At 44.0% G+C, this 12,856-nt stretch overlaps 1 protein-coding gene and 1 non-coding gene across 2 annotated transcripts; one reads left to right on the top strand and one right to left on the bottom strand.

Moving 5' to 3' along the window:
- Positions 1-781: 781 nt before the first annotated feature.
- Positions 782-10,593, bottom strand: ZNF425 (zinc finger protein 425). The gene is made up of 4 exons (XM_074315191.1): positions 10,509-10,593; positions 6,912-7,038; positions 5,389-5,547; positions 782-3,010 (listed from the first exon to the last, which is right to left on the bottom strand). The coding sequence occupies exons 1-4, from the start codon at positions 10,524-10,526 to the stop codon at positions 1,221-1,223; spliced, it is 2,094 nt and encodes a 697-aa protein (XP_074171292.1). The 5' UTR covers positions 10,527-10,593; the 3' UTR covers positions 782-1,220.
- A 1,808-nt stretch (positions 10,594-12,401) lies between these two features.
- Positions 12,402-12,473, top strand: TRNAC-GCA (transfer RNA cysteine (anticodon GCA)). Its single transcript has one exon. It is a non-coding gene; the product is annotated as a tRNA-Cys (tRNA).
- The last annotated feature ends 383 nt before the right edge of the window (positions 12,474-12,856 follow it).

Below are 12,856 nucleotides of genomic sequence, written 5' to 3'. Positions count from 1 at the left end.
CTCTATTTTTTTGTTAAACTTCCAGTCTCTCTTATAAACACAGTTTTCCTTCCTCCAGTCTCTCTAGACTCACTAGGTCAAATGTTCTGAAACTTCAGTTTGCACAAGATCACCTGGGAAAATTGTCACTCACATCTGGGGAGGGTCCCAGTGGTCTGCATTTTTTAAATGTGTATCCCAAGGCAGAGTTGCCCTAAGGTACACTGGTAAGAGGCCAGCCAGCGCTGACATCTGGCTCACATGCCCTGGGACAGGGTAGAGGAAAGTGTCACTTGCTTCACACAAAGGAACCATCGACTCACCAAGAGGCTGGCACCTACAGGAATATACCGACCAAAGATGGCACCTTTGTTTAGACACTGATTCACGGAGCGTCCTTGGTGCCAGCTGACCGATTCAGGTAATCTGGGACCACATGTTGTGCTAACAAAGACAGAGCATTTATGTAGGCCCCGAAGATCCCTAAGGAAGGAAATCTGCAAGTTCTTATAGGAATAATGTTAAAGATAGACAGTCCCAAGAGATGGACAAATGTTTGCTTGAACTGGAAAGCTGCCTTACAATTAGGCCACAAATGGAGTGATGCCATCATCTCACAATATTTTTTCCTTTGGTACTTAACTCAGAGATCCTAACGTTGCAGAATTGACATGAGCTGTCGGAAATGCAGAGGGGTTAGACATGTAACACTGCTTATTACTCACAATGCTGGATTTTTAGGTGATTTAAATTAATCCAGAAGGAAATAACACTTATGTGGCTAACATTTTGACAAATGAGATGGTAGACGACAAGATTTATTTTGAGCAATGTAGACAAATTCCCCCAAGACACAGATGCCTTCTTACCATTTGAGAGAAAATGAAAATTCACTGAGAGAAACTGAAAAACTCAATTAAGGAAGGAAGCCTGGTAATGGAATGCAGAATGAGGTGTTTTGGGGGAAACATTTCAGTCTGTAACATTTCTTCACTCAGAGTGTAGTTTCACAAATTGAATGAAGGGATTACCATGCTTCTGGATGACACTGAAAAAACTGATGAAATAGAACAAAAATAAAATGTCCCTTCCATGACTGGCAGACCCTGCCCATGAGGAATTTAGAGGGGAGATGCCTGTCTTATCTGGAACCTTTGTCAAGGAACTGTCACGCCCCACCTGCTATGCATCTGCCACTGTGTCTGAAGCCAGGGTTCGCCGCTCACTTTGTGCGGCTTGGCCTAGAGGCTGAAGGCCTTTTCCCTGGTGTGTACTGCAGCAATATGGGTGGCGAGTGCCCCTGTGTATGTAAAGCTCCTTCCACACTCATCACAAGCAAAAGGCCTCTCCCCTCTGTGCTTGTGCAGATGGGTTTCCAAACGTCCTTTCTGGAGGAAGCCTTTGCCACATTCAGGACACGTGAAGGGCTTCTTCTGTCCATTGTGCGTGAGCAAATGGACCCTCAAACTTCCCCTTGTGCAGAAGCTCTTGTCACACTCTGGACACTGGAAGGGCTTCTCCCCACTGTGGACCCTCCTGTGTTCAGTGAGCCGATACTGCTGAGTGTAGGCCTTCCCACACTCCTTACACACGAAGGGCTTCTCGCCCCTGTGTAGCCACTGGTGGGACTTCATGGAGGCCTTCCAGGAAAAGCTTTTGTCACACTCCAGACACTGGAAGGGCTTCTCCCCACTGTGGATCCGCGTGTGTTCAGTGAGCTGATACTGCTGAGTGTAGGCCTTCCCACACTCCCTACACACGAAGGGCTTCTCGCCCCTGTGTAGCCACTGGTGGTACTTCATGGAGGCCTTCCAGGAGAAGCTCTTGTCACACTCCGGGCACTGGAAGGGCTTCTCCCCACTGTGAAGCCTCTTGTGCTCAGTGAGGTACGAGAGGTGGCGGAAGCTCCGGCTGCACTCGGCACAGGAGAATGGCTTCTCCTTGCTGTGGACCTTCAGGTGCTCCCTGAGCCTGCACTGCTGAGGGAAGGCCTTTTTGCACTGGGCACAGGAGAACGGCTTCTCCTTGCTGTGGACCTTGAGGTGCTCCCTGAGCCTGCACTGCTGAGGGAAGGTCTTCGTGCACTGGGCACAGGAGAACGGCTTCTCCTTGCTGTGCAGACGCAGGTGGTCCTTCATGACATTCCTCCGGGAGAAGGGCCTCCCACACTCCGGACACGGGAAGGGCTTCTTCCCGGTGTGCAGAAACAGATGAGCTTTGAGGCTCCTTTTTAGGCGGAAGCTTTTCTTACACTCAGGACACTGGAAGGGCTTCTCTCCCGTATGAACTGTGACATGCTCAGTGAGTTTGGTCTTCTGGGTGAATTTCTTATCACATTTATCACAAGGAAATAGCTTCTCCCTACTGTGTATCCTGTGGTGGGCCTTCATGGCAGCCTTCCGGGAAAAGCTTTTGCCGCACTCGGGACACTGGAAGAGCTTCTCGCCCCTGTGTAGCCGCTGGTGGTACTTCATGGAGGCCTTCCAGAAGAAGCTCTTGTCACACTGAGGGCACTGGAAGGGCCGTTGCCCCAAGTGCATGGCCTGGTGAGCGATCAGGCTGCACTTCACAAAGTAGCTCTTCTTGCAGTGACTGCACTGGAAACGCTTCTTCTTACACTGGACCATCCGGGTCCACCTGAGTTCAGAGTTCCTTCCAGATTTGTCCTTGTACTGTGGACACTGAGAGGGCTGCCTCTTGGAATGGTTCCTTTGGTGCTTTACCAAGTCTCTCTTTACGTGGAAGACTTTCCTACACACAAAGCAGGAACAAAATCTCAGCCCTGGTGGAATTTCCTGGTGACCTGGGGGACCCACTGGCTTAAGCCACGGATTGTTCTTGTCCTGACTAGATGCTGAGATGTAGACGTTTTTATGCAGAATCCCTATTTCTTGGAAACTTGGATGTTGTAAGGTAGCTCTTTGAGCTGGTAAAATCTTATTTTCTTCCCCTGATGAGGTAGCACACAAGCCCTGCTTTTGGAGACCATTTAAATGGCATTCCTCTTCTACCCTGAGAGTTCCTTGGTCACCTGGAGAGAAAAAAAGAAGACCCACCCTCATCAGTGGTGTCTGCACTCTGGTAGGGGTCAAAGGCCATCTTCCTGTCACCTACAACGTGGGGAAAAGAATCCCACTGATCTCAATGACTTTCTGAATCTGCCTGTCACAGGTAAATTATATTTAAGTTTAACTTTGACATGCAAATGCTTTCATCATGAGTTAAGAAATGGCAGGCAAATGCATCTATGGACGACCTATGGACGACCCTCAGAGAGTGAGCAGAAGTCGGAAGAAAGTAAAATGAGTTCCTCGGAGAATCTGACCGTTCCATTATATTTCCTTAAATGTGTGAAATAAATTGCCAAATACATAAGTAGGAAGGCTTTAGGTCATATTTTGGCCCCCTTCTACCACAGTTTTCAGGAAGAAGTTTTCTGGAAGAAATGCTAATAGGAACTGTATTTCTTAGGAACGTCAAAATGGCAATTTACCGAATTCACACTGTGAACACTGTGGAAATAATTTCCTATTCCACGGAACTGTGAACTGTAACAAAGATACAGATAAAAGCACAGTTACTGCTGTTCCCAAAGTAAAAACCATGATGCCAGAAAAGAGAGGGAGCTGAGCTAGCATCTTATCATCACCCCCTACACCTGGAGAGGACGATTCTGGAATGCGCTGTGTTTCAGAACTGCCTTTTCTGCCATGTCCTCTTGAACTGGGTCCCACGGCTCACCTTTTTAAATCTCTTAACGCAGAGGAAACTTCACCTACCAGGAAGGGTGGGCCTGCCCCTGGAGAAGAACTCTGATTGTGCTCTGTGCTCATGTTAACAACAATGCAGGCTACCTTTCCAACTGGAAGACGTCATTTGGTAAGTAAACACTCCAGAGCTTTTACCTGGATCATGACAAAAGCATACTTACCTGTCTCCTTGAATCCTATTTCTCACACTTACTATTTACCCCAGGCCAAGGAACAGTTGTGATTATTGGGTGACTACCACCTGATCCGAAGAGAACATCGGTTTTTTAGGGCTAGCCACTACTGTTCATCCTTTGGTGCTCAAAAACCTTTCCAAGCTCCTCCCTTTCTATAGGTGATGTCAAATTCTCACCTTGGCATTCCTGGCCTCAGTATGTCCCCATCTCCCACCCCCATCACCACTATGTCCCACAGCTTTACACAGTGTCATCATTTTTTTTTTTTAAATTTATTGGGGTGACAATTGTTAGTAAAATTACATAGATTTCAGGTGTACAATTCTGTATTACATCATCTGTAAATCCCATTGTGTGTTCACCACCCAGAGTCAGTTCTCCTTCCATCACCATATATTTGGTCATTTTCTAAATATACTGGGCTTGTGCCCACCTCTGAGCATCGGTTCATGGATCACTCGTTGAATCTTTCCGGCCTGACCAAGATTGCCCATTCTATGCTATTTACACTCTGGTTCCTTTAGCAGCCCCCCCTCCCCCCCGGGGCACTGCTCCCTCACCTCTAAATCCCTAAAGCACTGTCATTATCACTTATTTCATTAAATTGTATTCAATTATATTTTAGAGTTGACTAACCCAATACGTCACCTAATGCCATGTCAGTAGGTCAGTAAGACAATAAAGTTCTAGAGCAGAAGGACTGTTTATAGTGTGTGTGCATACACATACATACCTATACGTGTATATGTATATGTATATCCCCTCACTGGCCTAAGTAATACCTCACACAATCCGACAAACATGGTAGGGACGCAATGGTTACATAAATGGAATAGTTGGTGGCAATGAAACAAAGCCCTTGGGAATTCTTCTAACCTCTTGATGGAGCCCGCTGCACATTCCCTGGGTTCAAATCCCCTCTTTTTCCAGGGAGTCGTTTTACTCTCTGGAACTCAGGAGATCTCCAGTGAGTAAAACAACAACACACTCCAAAAAAATTATACATTCCCTTTAATATTTAAAGGGTAAGATGTTTCAATGTTTTCCTTATGATACGAGGGACTCAAAAAGTAATTCTTCAAAAGGAATTTATTTAAAAAATCCCTAAGTTCTAAAAATCTGTACAATAAAAAAATATATTGTACAAAATTAGAGATTTTTTCATTCTATATTCAAATGGACACGATGGTGTGATGAGGACGGTGGTTTTCCCATAAGACTCAACAAGTGTATCTATCCTTTACTTGCTCCCTCACAGGCAATTCTCATCTTATTCTGAAGTTGTAATTTTTTTTTTAGTGAAATATACACAACTTCTCTCTTTATGAAAGTAATACTTATATATGCTACCCACTTGAGCAAACAAACAACATTGTCCGTAAAATGTTCTGCAGACTATCCAGATTCAGGAAACAAGGCTAAGAAAATGAAATGAGCTGTGACCCTAAATCCATCACACTCACCAGAACACAGTGATTTTCCAGGCTTCTTCAAGTCCAACTGCTTATCAGTACAATGGCTAAGTGTCATTCTGATTTTCTCAAAGCGTCCCTGATCTCCAATTAATAGCATTCTCTCTTGTTCTATCCAGGTGATCAAATCTGGCTTGGAAAAAATACAGCCTGCAAAGAGAGTTCACAGAGACTCAGTCTGGGTTTCCCGAGTATTTGACTAAAAACAGTTTTCATACTTGACTTTGATTCCTGGAGACATGAGATCAAAGTTAGTTATGAAAATGGAAACCCTTGATGTAAAGTACAGCATAGGGAATATAACCCCGTAATACCTATTTATGGTGTCAGATGGGTACTAGACTTATCGAGGTGTAATTAGACATTTATATACTATATCACTATGCTGTACACCTGAAACTAATATATTATACATCAACTATAATTGAAAAAAGAAAAATTTTAAAAAGTTGATTGAAAGAGACAAATAACTTAAAAATAAAGGAAACCCTTGAAATTCCATGAATGACAATATAACACAGCCTAACCAAGACTTTAGTTTAAATGTTCTCTACTGTATTTCACGAAATTACAGGAAACAGAAGTTAGGGATGATGAGGATTTTAAAAAGGCTGACAGATCCAGGGGAAACATATTCAAACATGATCATTTCGAGAACAAAGTGAGTGGATTAAAAAGCCAAGTCACGGTCGTCAAGGACTAAACTTTTCTGATTAAACTCCTCGCATGCAAGGAAACTAACTACTGAAGTGCCAACATTCTGGATCAATAAAGTGAAGGAGCCAGGAGGTGGCTGAGTGACAGTGATTATGAAGAGGTAGAGAGTGATATGTCTAACGACATAAGCCTGAAGGGAAGAAGCCTTCCTACTAAGCAGTGGAGTGAATTTCGCAGTGATGTCACCTCTGGTTCAGCCCTCGGATCAGTGTTTCTCTCAGTGGCCTGTGTGCCACCAGCTCCAGCAGACCTGAAGTGCTTGTTAAAAATGTCGATTCCTGGGCCTCAGCCTGGACCTACTAAATCCTAATCTGGGGTTACGAGCTAACTGTCCTGTAAAGACAATCATTTGCAAATAATACCTGGTTTTTAAAATTTGGGAAAATCAGACTGAGTTTTCCAAGCTCAAGGACACTAATTGTGATAACTCAAAACTCAACAGTGGATCAGCACAGCGTTCTAACTTCTCCTACCCTACTGGCCTCAGTATCCGTAGCTTGACCTCTAAATGTTGGGGTGTCCCGGGGCTCTGTCCTGTCTACATATTCTCCCCTAGATAATCCTAACTAGCTCCGAGAGTTGCAGTGGGAAAGAGAACTCAGAGAATACGACTGAGGGGCAGAGGATAAAAAGGGACAAGTCAAATATCCCAGGGTCAGTACAAGAAGTTAAGGAGACATTCTGAATGTGAACTGGGCACAATGTCATAGTCAACCAGCCAATGGCTGAGAAAGGGAGGAAAGCCTATTGCTATCAGGTTGGTTCCCAAAAAGTGATGCCTTAGAAGCCCTTCTTACCCAGGGAATTAAGGGTCTCATAATTGGTCTTCATCACTTGCTGATACATTTCCTTCTGCCAATTTTCCAGAATTTCCCACTCTTGCTTTGAAAAATATAAGGCCACATCATCAAATGTCATGGTTACCTGGAATCACAAACAGTACATAAATACATTTTTACTTTAAGGCTACTTTGTTTTTCAATGTCCAGGTCTTTAAGACACAGGAAGAAACTATATTAGTTATCTCTGGATGGTGCCAAAAACATAATAAAGCAGTCACCAATGTCTTTTGGAACCAAGTAAAACGAATGAATGAATGAATGAATGAATGAATGAATAGCAGGACTTTTGAGCACATGCATCTAAAAGGGGGGGCCCCTAGCAGCAACCAATTAGTGGTATATAAGACAGGGCCAATGTTACTAGATGCGTTATTTTTCATTAAAAACTTTTTATTTTGAAGTAATTATAGATTTACAGGAAGTTACAAAGACAGTACAGAAGGGTTCCCTGTACTGTTCACCCAGTTTACCCACAGGTCACATGGTACATTATTATAGTACAATATCAAAACCATGAAATTGACAATAGTACGGCGTGTGTATAACTGCGTGATTTCATCACGTGCTGATTCATGTGACCACTTGGAAATCAAGAAACAAAACTATCCTACCACCAGAGAGCTCCCTTGAGCTACTAACCCCTTTGTATTCAAATCCACTGATCTATTATCTCTCTCTACAATTTTATCATTTCAAAAATGTTATACAAGTTATATAGTACACGACCTTTAGATTGCCATTTTGCAGTCAGCATAATGCTCTTGAGACCCATCCAAGTTGTGTTTATCAGTATTTCATTTCTCTTTATTGCTGAATAGTAGTCAATGGTATGGATGTACCACAATTTGGTTAACCATTTGCCTATTAAGGGAGATTTTGTTTTTTAGTTTTGGGCTATTACCAAAAAAGCTGCCATGAATAATTACATACAGGTTTTGGGGTGGGCATAGATTTTCATTTTTCTGGGATAAATGGCTATAACTGCTGAGTCATATGGGAAGTATATGTTTAGTTTCTTAAGAAATTTTTCCAGTGTGGCTGAACTCTTTTACATTCCTACCAGCGAAGTATAAGAGATCATTTGTCAGCACCCTCACCAGCATTTGGTCATGCTGCCATTTTTTATTTCCATTATTCTAATAGTCGTACAGTGATAGCTCACTGTGGTTTTAGCTTGCATTTCCCTATTGAATAATAATGATCATCTTTTCTTCTGCTTATTTTCCATCCATATATCCTCTTCAGTGAAATAGCTCTTCATGTATTTTACCCATTTTCTAATTGGATTGTCTTTTTACTGTTGAGTTTTGAGAGTTCTTTACAGATTCTAGATATAAGTCCTTTTCCAATTTTGTGGTTTGCAAATATTTTTCATCTGTTACTTGTTTTTTTACCCTCTTAACAGGATTTTCCCAAAGCAAAAGTATTTTAAATTGTGATGACATCCACTTTATCACTTTTTTCTACTACAGGTGGTGCTACCTCTGAGAACTTTTCACCAAGCTCCAGGTCCCAAAGATTTTCTCCTGCACCATCTTCTACAGGTTTTATAGCTTAACATTTTACATTTGCATGTGACTGGATAGTCACATTTTATGTGAACTCTTCTGATTTTTATATATTGGCAACTAAAATTTACAATTTTTTTTTTTAAAGGAAGACTTTTTTTTTTTTTTTTAAGATTTTATTGGGGAAGGGGAACAGGACTTTATTGGGGAACAGTGTGTACTTCCAGGACTTTTCCAAGTCAAGTTGTTGTCCTTTCAGTCTTAGTTGTGGACGGCGCAGCTCAGTTCCAGGTCCAGTTGCCGTTGTTAGTTGCAGGGGGCACAGTCCACCATCCCTTGCAGGAGTGGAACCCAGCAACCTTGTGGTTGAGAGGACACGCTCCAACCAACTGAGCCATCCGGGAGCTCAGCGACAGCTCAGCTCAAGGTGCCGTGTTCAATCTTAGTTGCAGGCAGCGGAGCTCACCATCCCTTGTGGGAGTTGAGGAATCAAACCGGCAACCTTGTGGTTGAGAGCCCACTGGCCCATGTGGGAATTGAACCAGCAGCCTTTGGCATTAAGAGCACGGAGCTCCAACCGCCTGAGCCACCAGGCCGTCCCTAAAATTTACAATTTTAACAACAAGGGATTGTACAAAACAAACAAACAAACAACCAAAACAATACATCTGCAAGCCATGACTGGCTCATGGACCATTATTCAAGTAAGGACTGAATAACCAGGGTTACTCTTCCTGAACATTTCAAGGACAGATCACTGTGGCAATAGGGAAGAGAACATACATAATTTAATTTTTCAAAATTTCATTTTTACTCCTTTCAGATTCTGTGCTACAAACGTAGATGAGAACCTACCAAGGAAAATACTGGACATCTCCCAAGATGGCTAGGGATCTTCCTAAGTGTATAAAAAAGGTTGGTTACAAATGCTAAAGTATATTCCCCTAATAAAGGACTCTAAACTTGGCAACTAGGGCCATTTGACACTGAGGTTTTGGAGACCAAAGTTTCAGTGATAAAAGTCCATCATCAAAATTAGTACAAGCACCCAAAGCTGAAGCAGCAGCTAGTATAACAAACAAGTTTAAACCTGGTGTTTTTTCATAAGGTGGGACATTCAAAGAAACTTCTTTACTGTTTCCTTGCACCTCACCCTGTACTTCCCAGCTACAAGACGCTTCTGTGATCAAATAATTAGCACTGACCTCCAGTAAAAAGGAAAATCAACCAGAAATGCTGATTTCTCCTTGCCCATCACAAACACAATAGCCAAGAAGTTGGCATAACTTGAACTTTTTCTGTGGACTCAAAGTTATAGCCAAAGAAGAAATCCTGCAAACCACCAGCTTTCACAGAACAGACAGGGATAGTCCAGGTTCCCAATGGCTGGGAGATGAGAAGCAGCAGCGGAAGCAAATGCATTGCATTAGTGAGGTTATTAGATATAAAATCTCAGTGGGGGTAAAAGGAAGTCTTGCACAGGTGGGCAGATTACAGTTAACTGAATGTAGTTTCCGAGGTTAAACTCAGGCTATGCCTTTCAAACTCTAAAACCAGAGTTCGAATTCCCCTTTAAAACTTTAAAGTATTCGCGATCAATTTGACTGAGGAGAATCACCCAAACTGGTTTCAAATCTCTCCTTCCCTAGGGAGCAGTCTCCAGTCTTCCTTAACTTTTTCTCATTTGCGGGTGAAGATTGCGTCTCTGAAGCCACCTGCTCAGCACAGCACGAACATGAGCCCAAGCAACACCACAACGTTCAAAGAGCCCCGACACAGGGCGGGAACAGAGGTTGACCTGAGCCAATGACAGGCCGGGACCCAGGATTTCTCCATGTGGCCCCTTCCTCCCAGATTATCAGCAGAACAACTCCAGCACCAAAACGGTGCCTGCTCCGGTGCAGGCTCGGAGTTCAGTCCCGGGTTAAGGAAAACCCCTCGGCCGGGGCTTGTACTGCAGCCCTCCCGGAATGGGGACCGCACTCCACACTGCGAGCGGGAGCGGAGGCATGGCGGGGCCCGCACCCTCCACAGCCCGTCTTACCGGCCCCGGGTCGGCCATGGCCTCCTCGCTGCTCCACCACTGCACCGCCTTCCACCCCGCCCCGACCTGCAGGCCACGCCCCAGCGCGGTGCACGCTGGGACTCGCGGTCCCTCGGGCCGGGAACGCCGCGCCGTCACAGCGCCCCGTGCGGCCGGGAGGAGCGAGCGGCGCACGCTGGAGGCACGTGAGCTCTAGGTGCCAGAGGGGTCCCAACGGATTCTCGTTCTCTCAAAGGGGCTCCAAGAGGGGAAGATCGAGACGAATTGAAAGAGAGCTGGAGAGAAACAGAGACGGACAGAGATGGAAATGCGAAGTCAGCTGCAGATGGATGGAGAGGAGACAGGGACGGCGACACTTCACTGAGACAAAGACAGAGAGCACGTGGGTTTGGGTCCTGCCCAAAGCCTATGCCAGGTAACGATTCGGTTCAAGGGTTCATCTGCGAGGTGATCCCAGGAATCAGACTGCGAGGGAGGTGAGAAGTCAAGGGGCGTTAACAAGCAGGTCCCGACTGTGGGCAACTGGGGTCCCTCCCGCTGGGGCCTCTGAGAACTGTCCCAGCGAGGCTGGTAATTCATGCAGCTTCTGTCCCTTAGGCCAGGGCACTTCTGGTCAACCCGAAACACAGACCAAGCTGATGCCAGCTGTGCGTTTTTGTGGACACCGCTGATTAGCTTGGGGGAGTCCTTTTCTATTCCCAGTTTGCTGAGCATGCTACTGGGAGTGATGTTTTGTGTTGTCAGATGCTTTTCTGTGTGAATATATATTGCCCGTGGCGTTTCAACAAAGGAATTGCAGGGGCACAGATATTCATTCATATGAATATGACTCAGGGAAGGAGTATTTCAACACAACACCTAAGTCACAAACTATAAAAGATAAATTTGATTATATAAAAACTTCAATTTTCATATAACAAATTTTTCTGGGGCAGCTGCTTAGCTCAGTTGGTTAGAGAGTGATGCTCTTAACAACCAAAATGTCAGTTCGATCCCCACATGGGCCACTGTGAGCTGTGCCCGCCGCAACTAGATTGAAACAACTACTTGACTTGGAGCTGATGGGTCCTGGAAAAACACACTTAAATAAATAAAACTTAAAAAAAAAATCCTTAAGCAGGAGACTGAATTGTGAAACACATATAATGGAGAATGGATTTCTACTAGAATAAAAGGAAGATGAAAAAAATTATGGAGATCTGAGGCACACAAAAAGTGATTGTACTTAATACTACTGAACCGTCCACTGAAAAATGGCTAGGATGGTAAATTTCCTGCTATGTGTCTTTTCTAAACACAATTAAAATAACAGAAGAGGTTATTTTATGACCAATAAATTTATGAAAAAATACTCTACTTTGCTACAAAATAGGGACATGAAAATTAATTGAAACAATAAAGAGGCACCATTTTCACTCCACTCCCAAAACTTAAGATACATTGAGGTTTAAGTAGATCCAGAATTGCTGAGAGAAAATGGTATTTTCATTTGCTCCCAATGGGAGTATAATTGGTACATTCACTATGGAGAAAATTTTGATACTAAAAATAATAAAGTAAATATGAAAATTCCATAAAACTATCACAATGAAATGAAAAGTATGCATACAACCCAGGAATTTCATTTCCGGGTATATCCATCCCCTTGAGAAGCTAGCACAGTGCATCAGGAGACTGTACAGAGTTCATTGCAGAACCATTGTTGGCTTGCAAAAAACGGGAAGCATTCCTAGTATGTCCATTAATAGTGGAACAGATAAATAAGACTTTCTGGACTCCTAGGATGTAATAAAATAAAGCAGTTAAAGGAAGGTTCAACTGAGAGTCCAAGGTAAAACAGGCAGGCGTGGGACCGTAAAGAAGTTTATTAATTATACACTATCAGCAGTAAGAGGGGGTATAGCTCAGGGGTAGAGCATTTGACTGCAGATCAAGAGGTCCCTGGTTCAAATCCAGGTGCCCCCTTCGGGAGCCCTCTTTTCCTCCTTCAGCTGAACTGACAAGACCAGTTCCATAGAGACTATATTCTGGTCCCCTAACAGGAGGAGGCTGGCTGGAGCCCACGGAACAGCACACTGACGACCATCTCTTCCGATGCAGGATCCAGTCAGGCACTGGGCACGGCCCTGCAGACCAAGGACAAGACCAAATCCATCCCCAACACCCTCTTTGAGGGTCTGTTTCCTGGGACACCAATGGTCCCCTCCCCTAGGACGCCAATTTAATTGTCTTCCAGGGTGCAGTCCAGAGAGAAAAACTACAGGGGTTAATGTAACAGAATTTAACATAAACAACTGTTAACCAGTGCATCAGTTTCCTGCAGCTTCTGTAACAAAGTACCACAGAGT

The sequence above is a fragment of the Rhinolophus sinicus genome, linkage group LG11, assembly GCF_036562045.2.
Source record: "Rhinolophus sinicus isolate RSC01 linkage group LG11, ASM3656204v1, whole genome shotgun sequence".
Lineage (NCBI taxonomy): Eukaryota > Metazoa > Chordata > Mammalia > Chiroptera > Rhinolophidae > Rhinolophus > Rhinolophus sinicus.
Note: the sequence above shows the minus strand (reverse complement) of the source record. Positions and strands in the feature narration are given on the sequence as shown.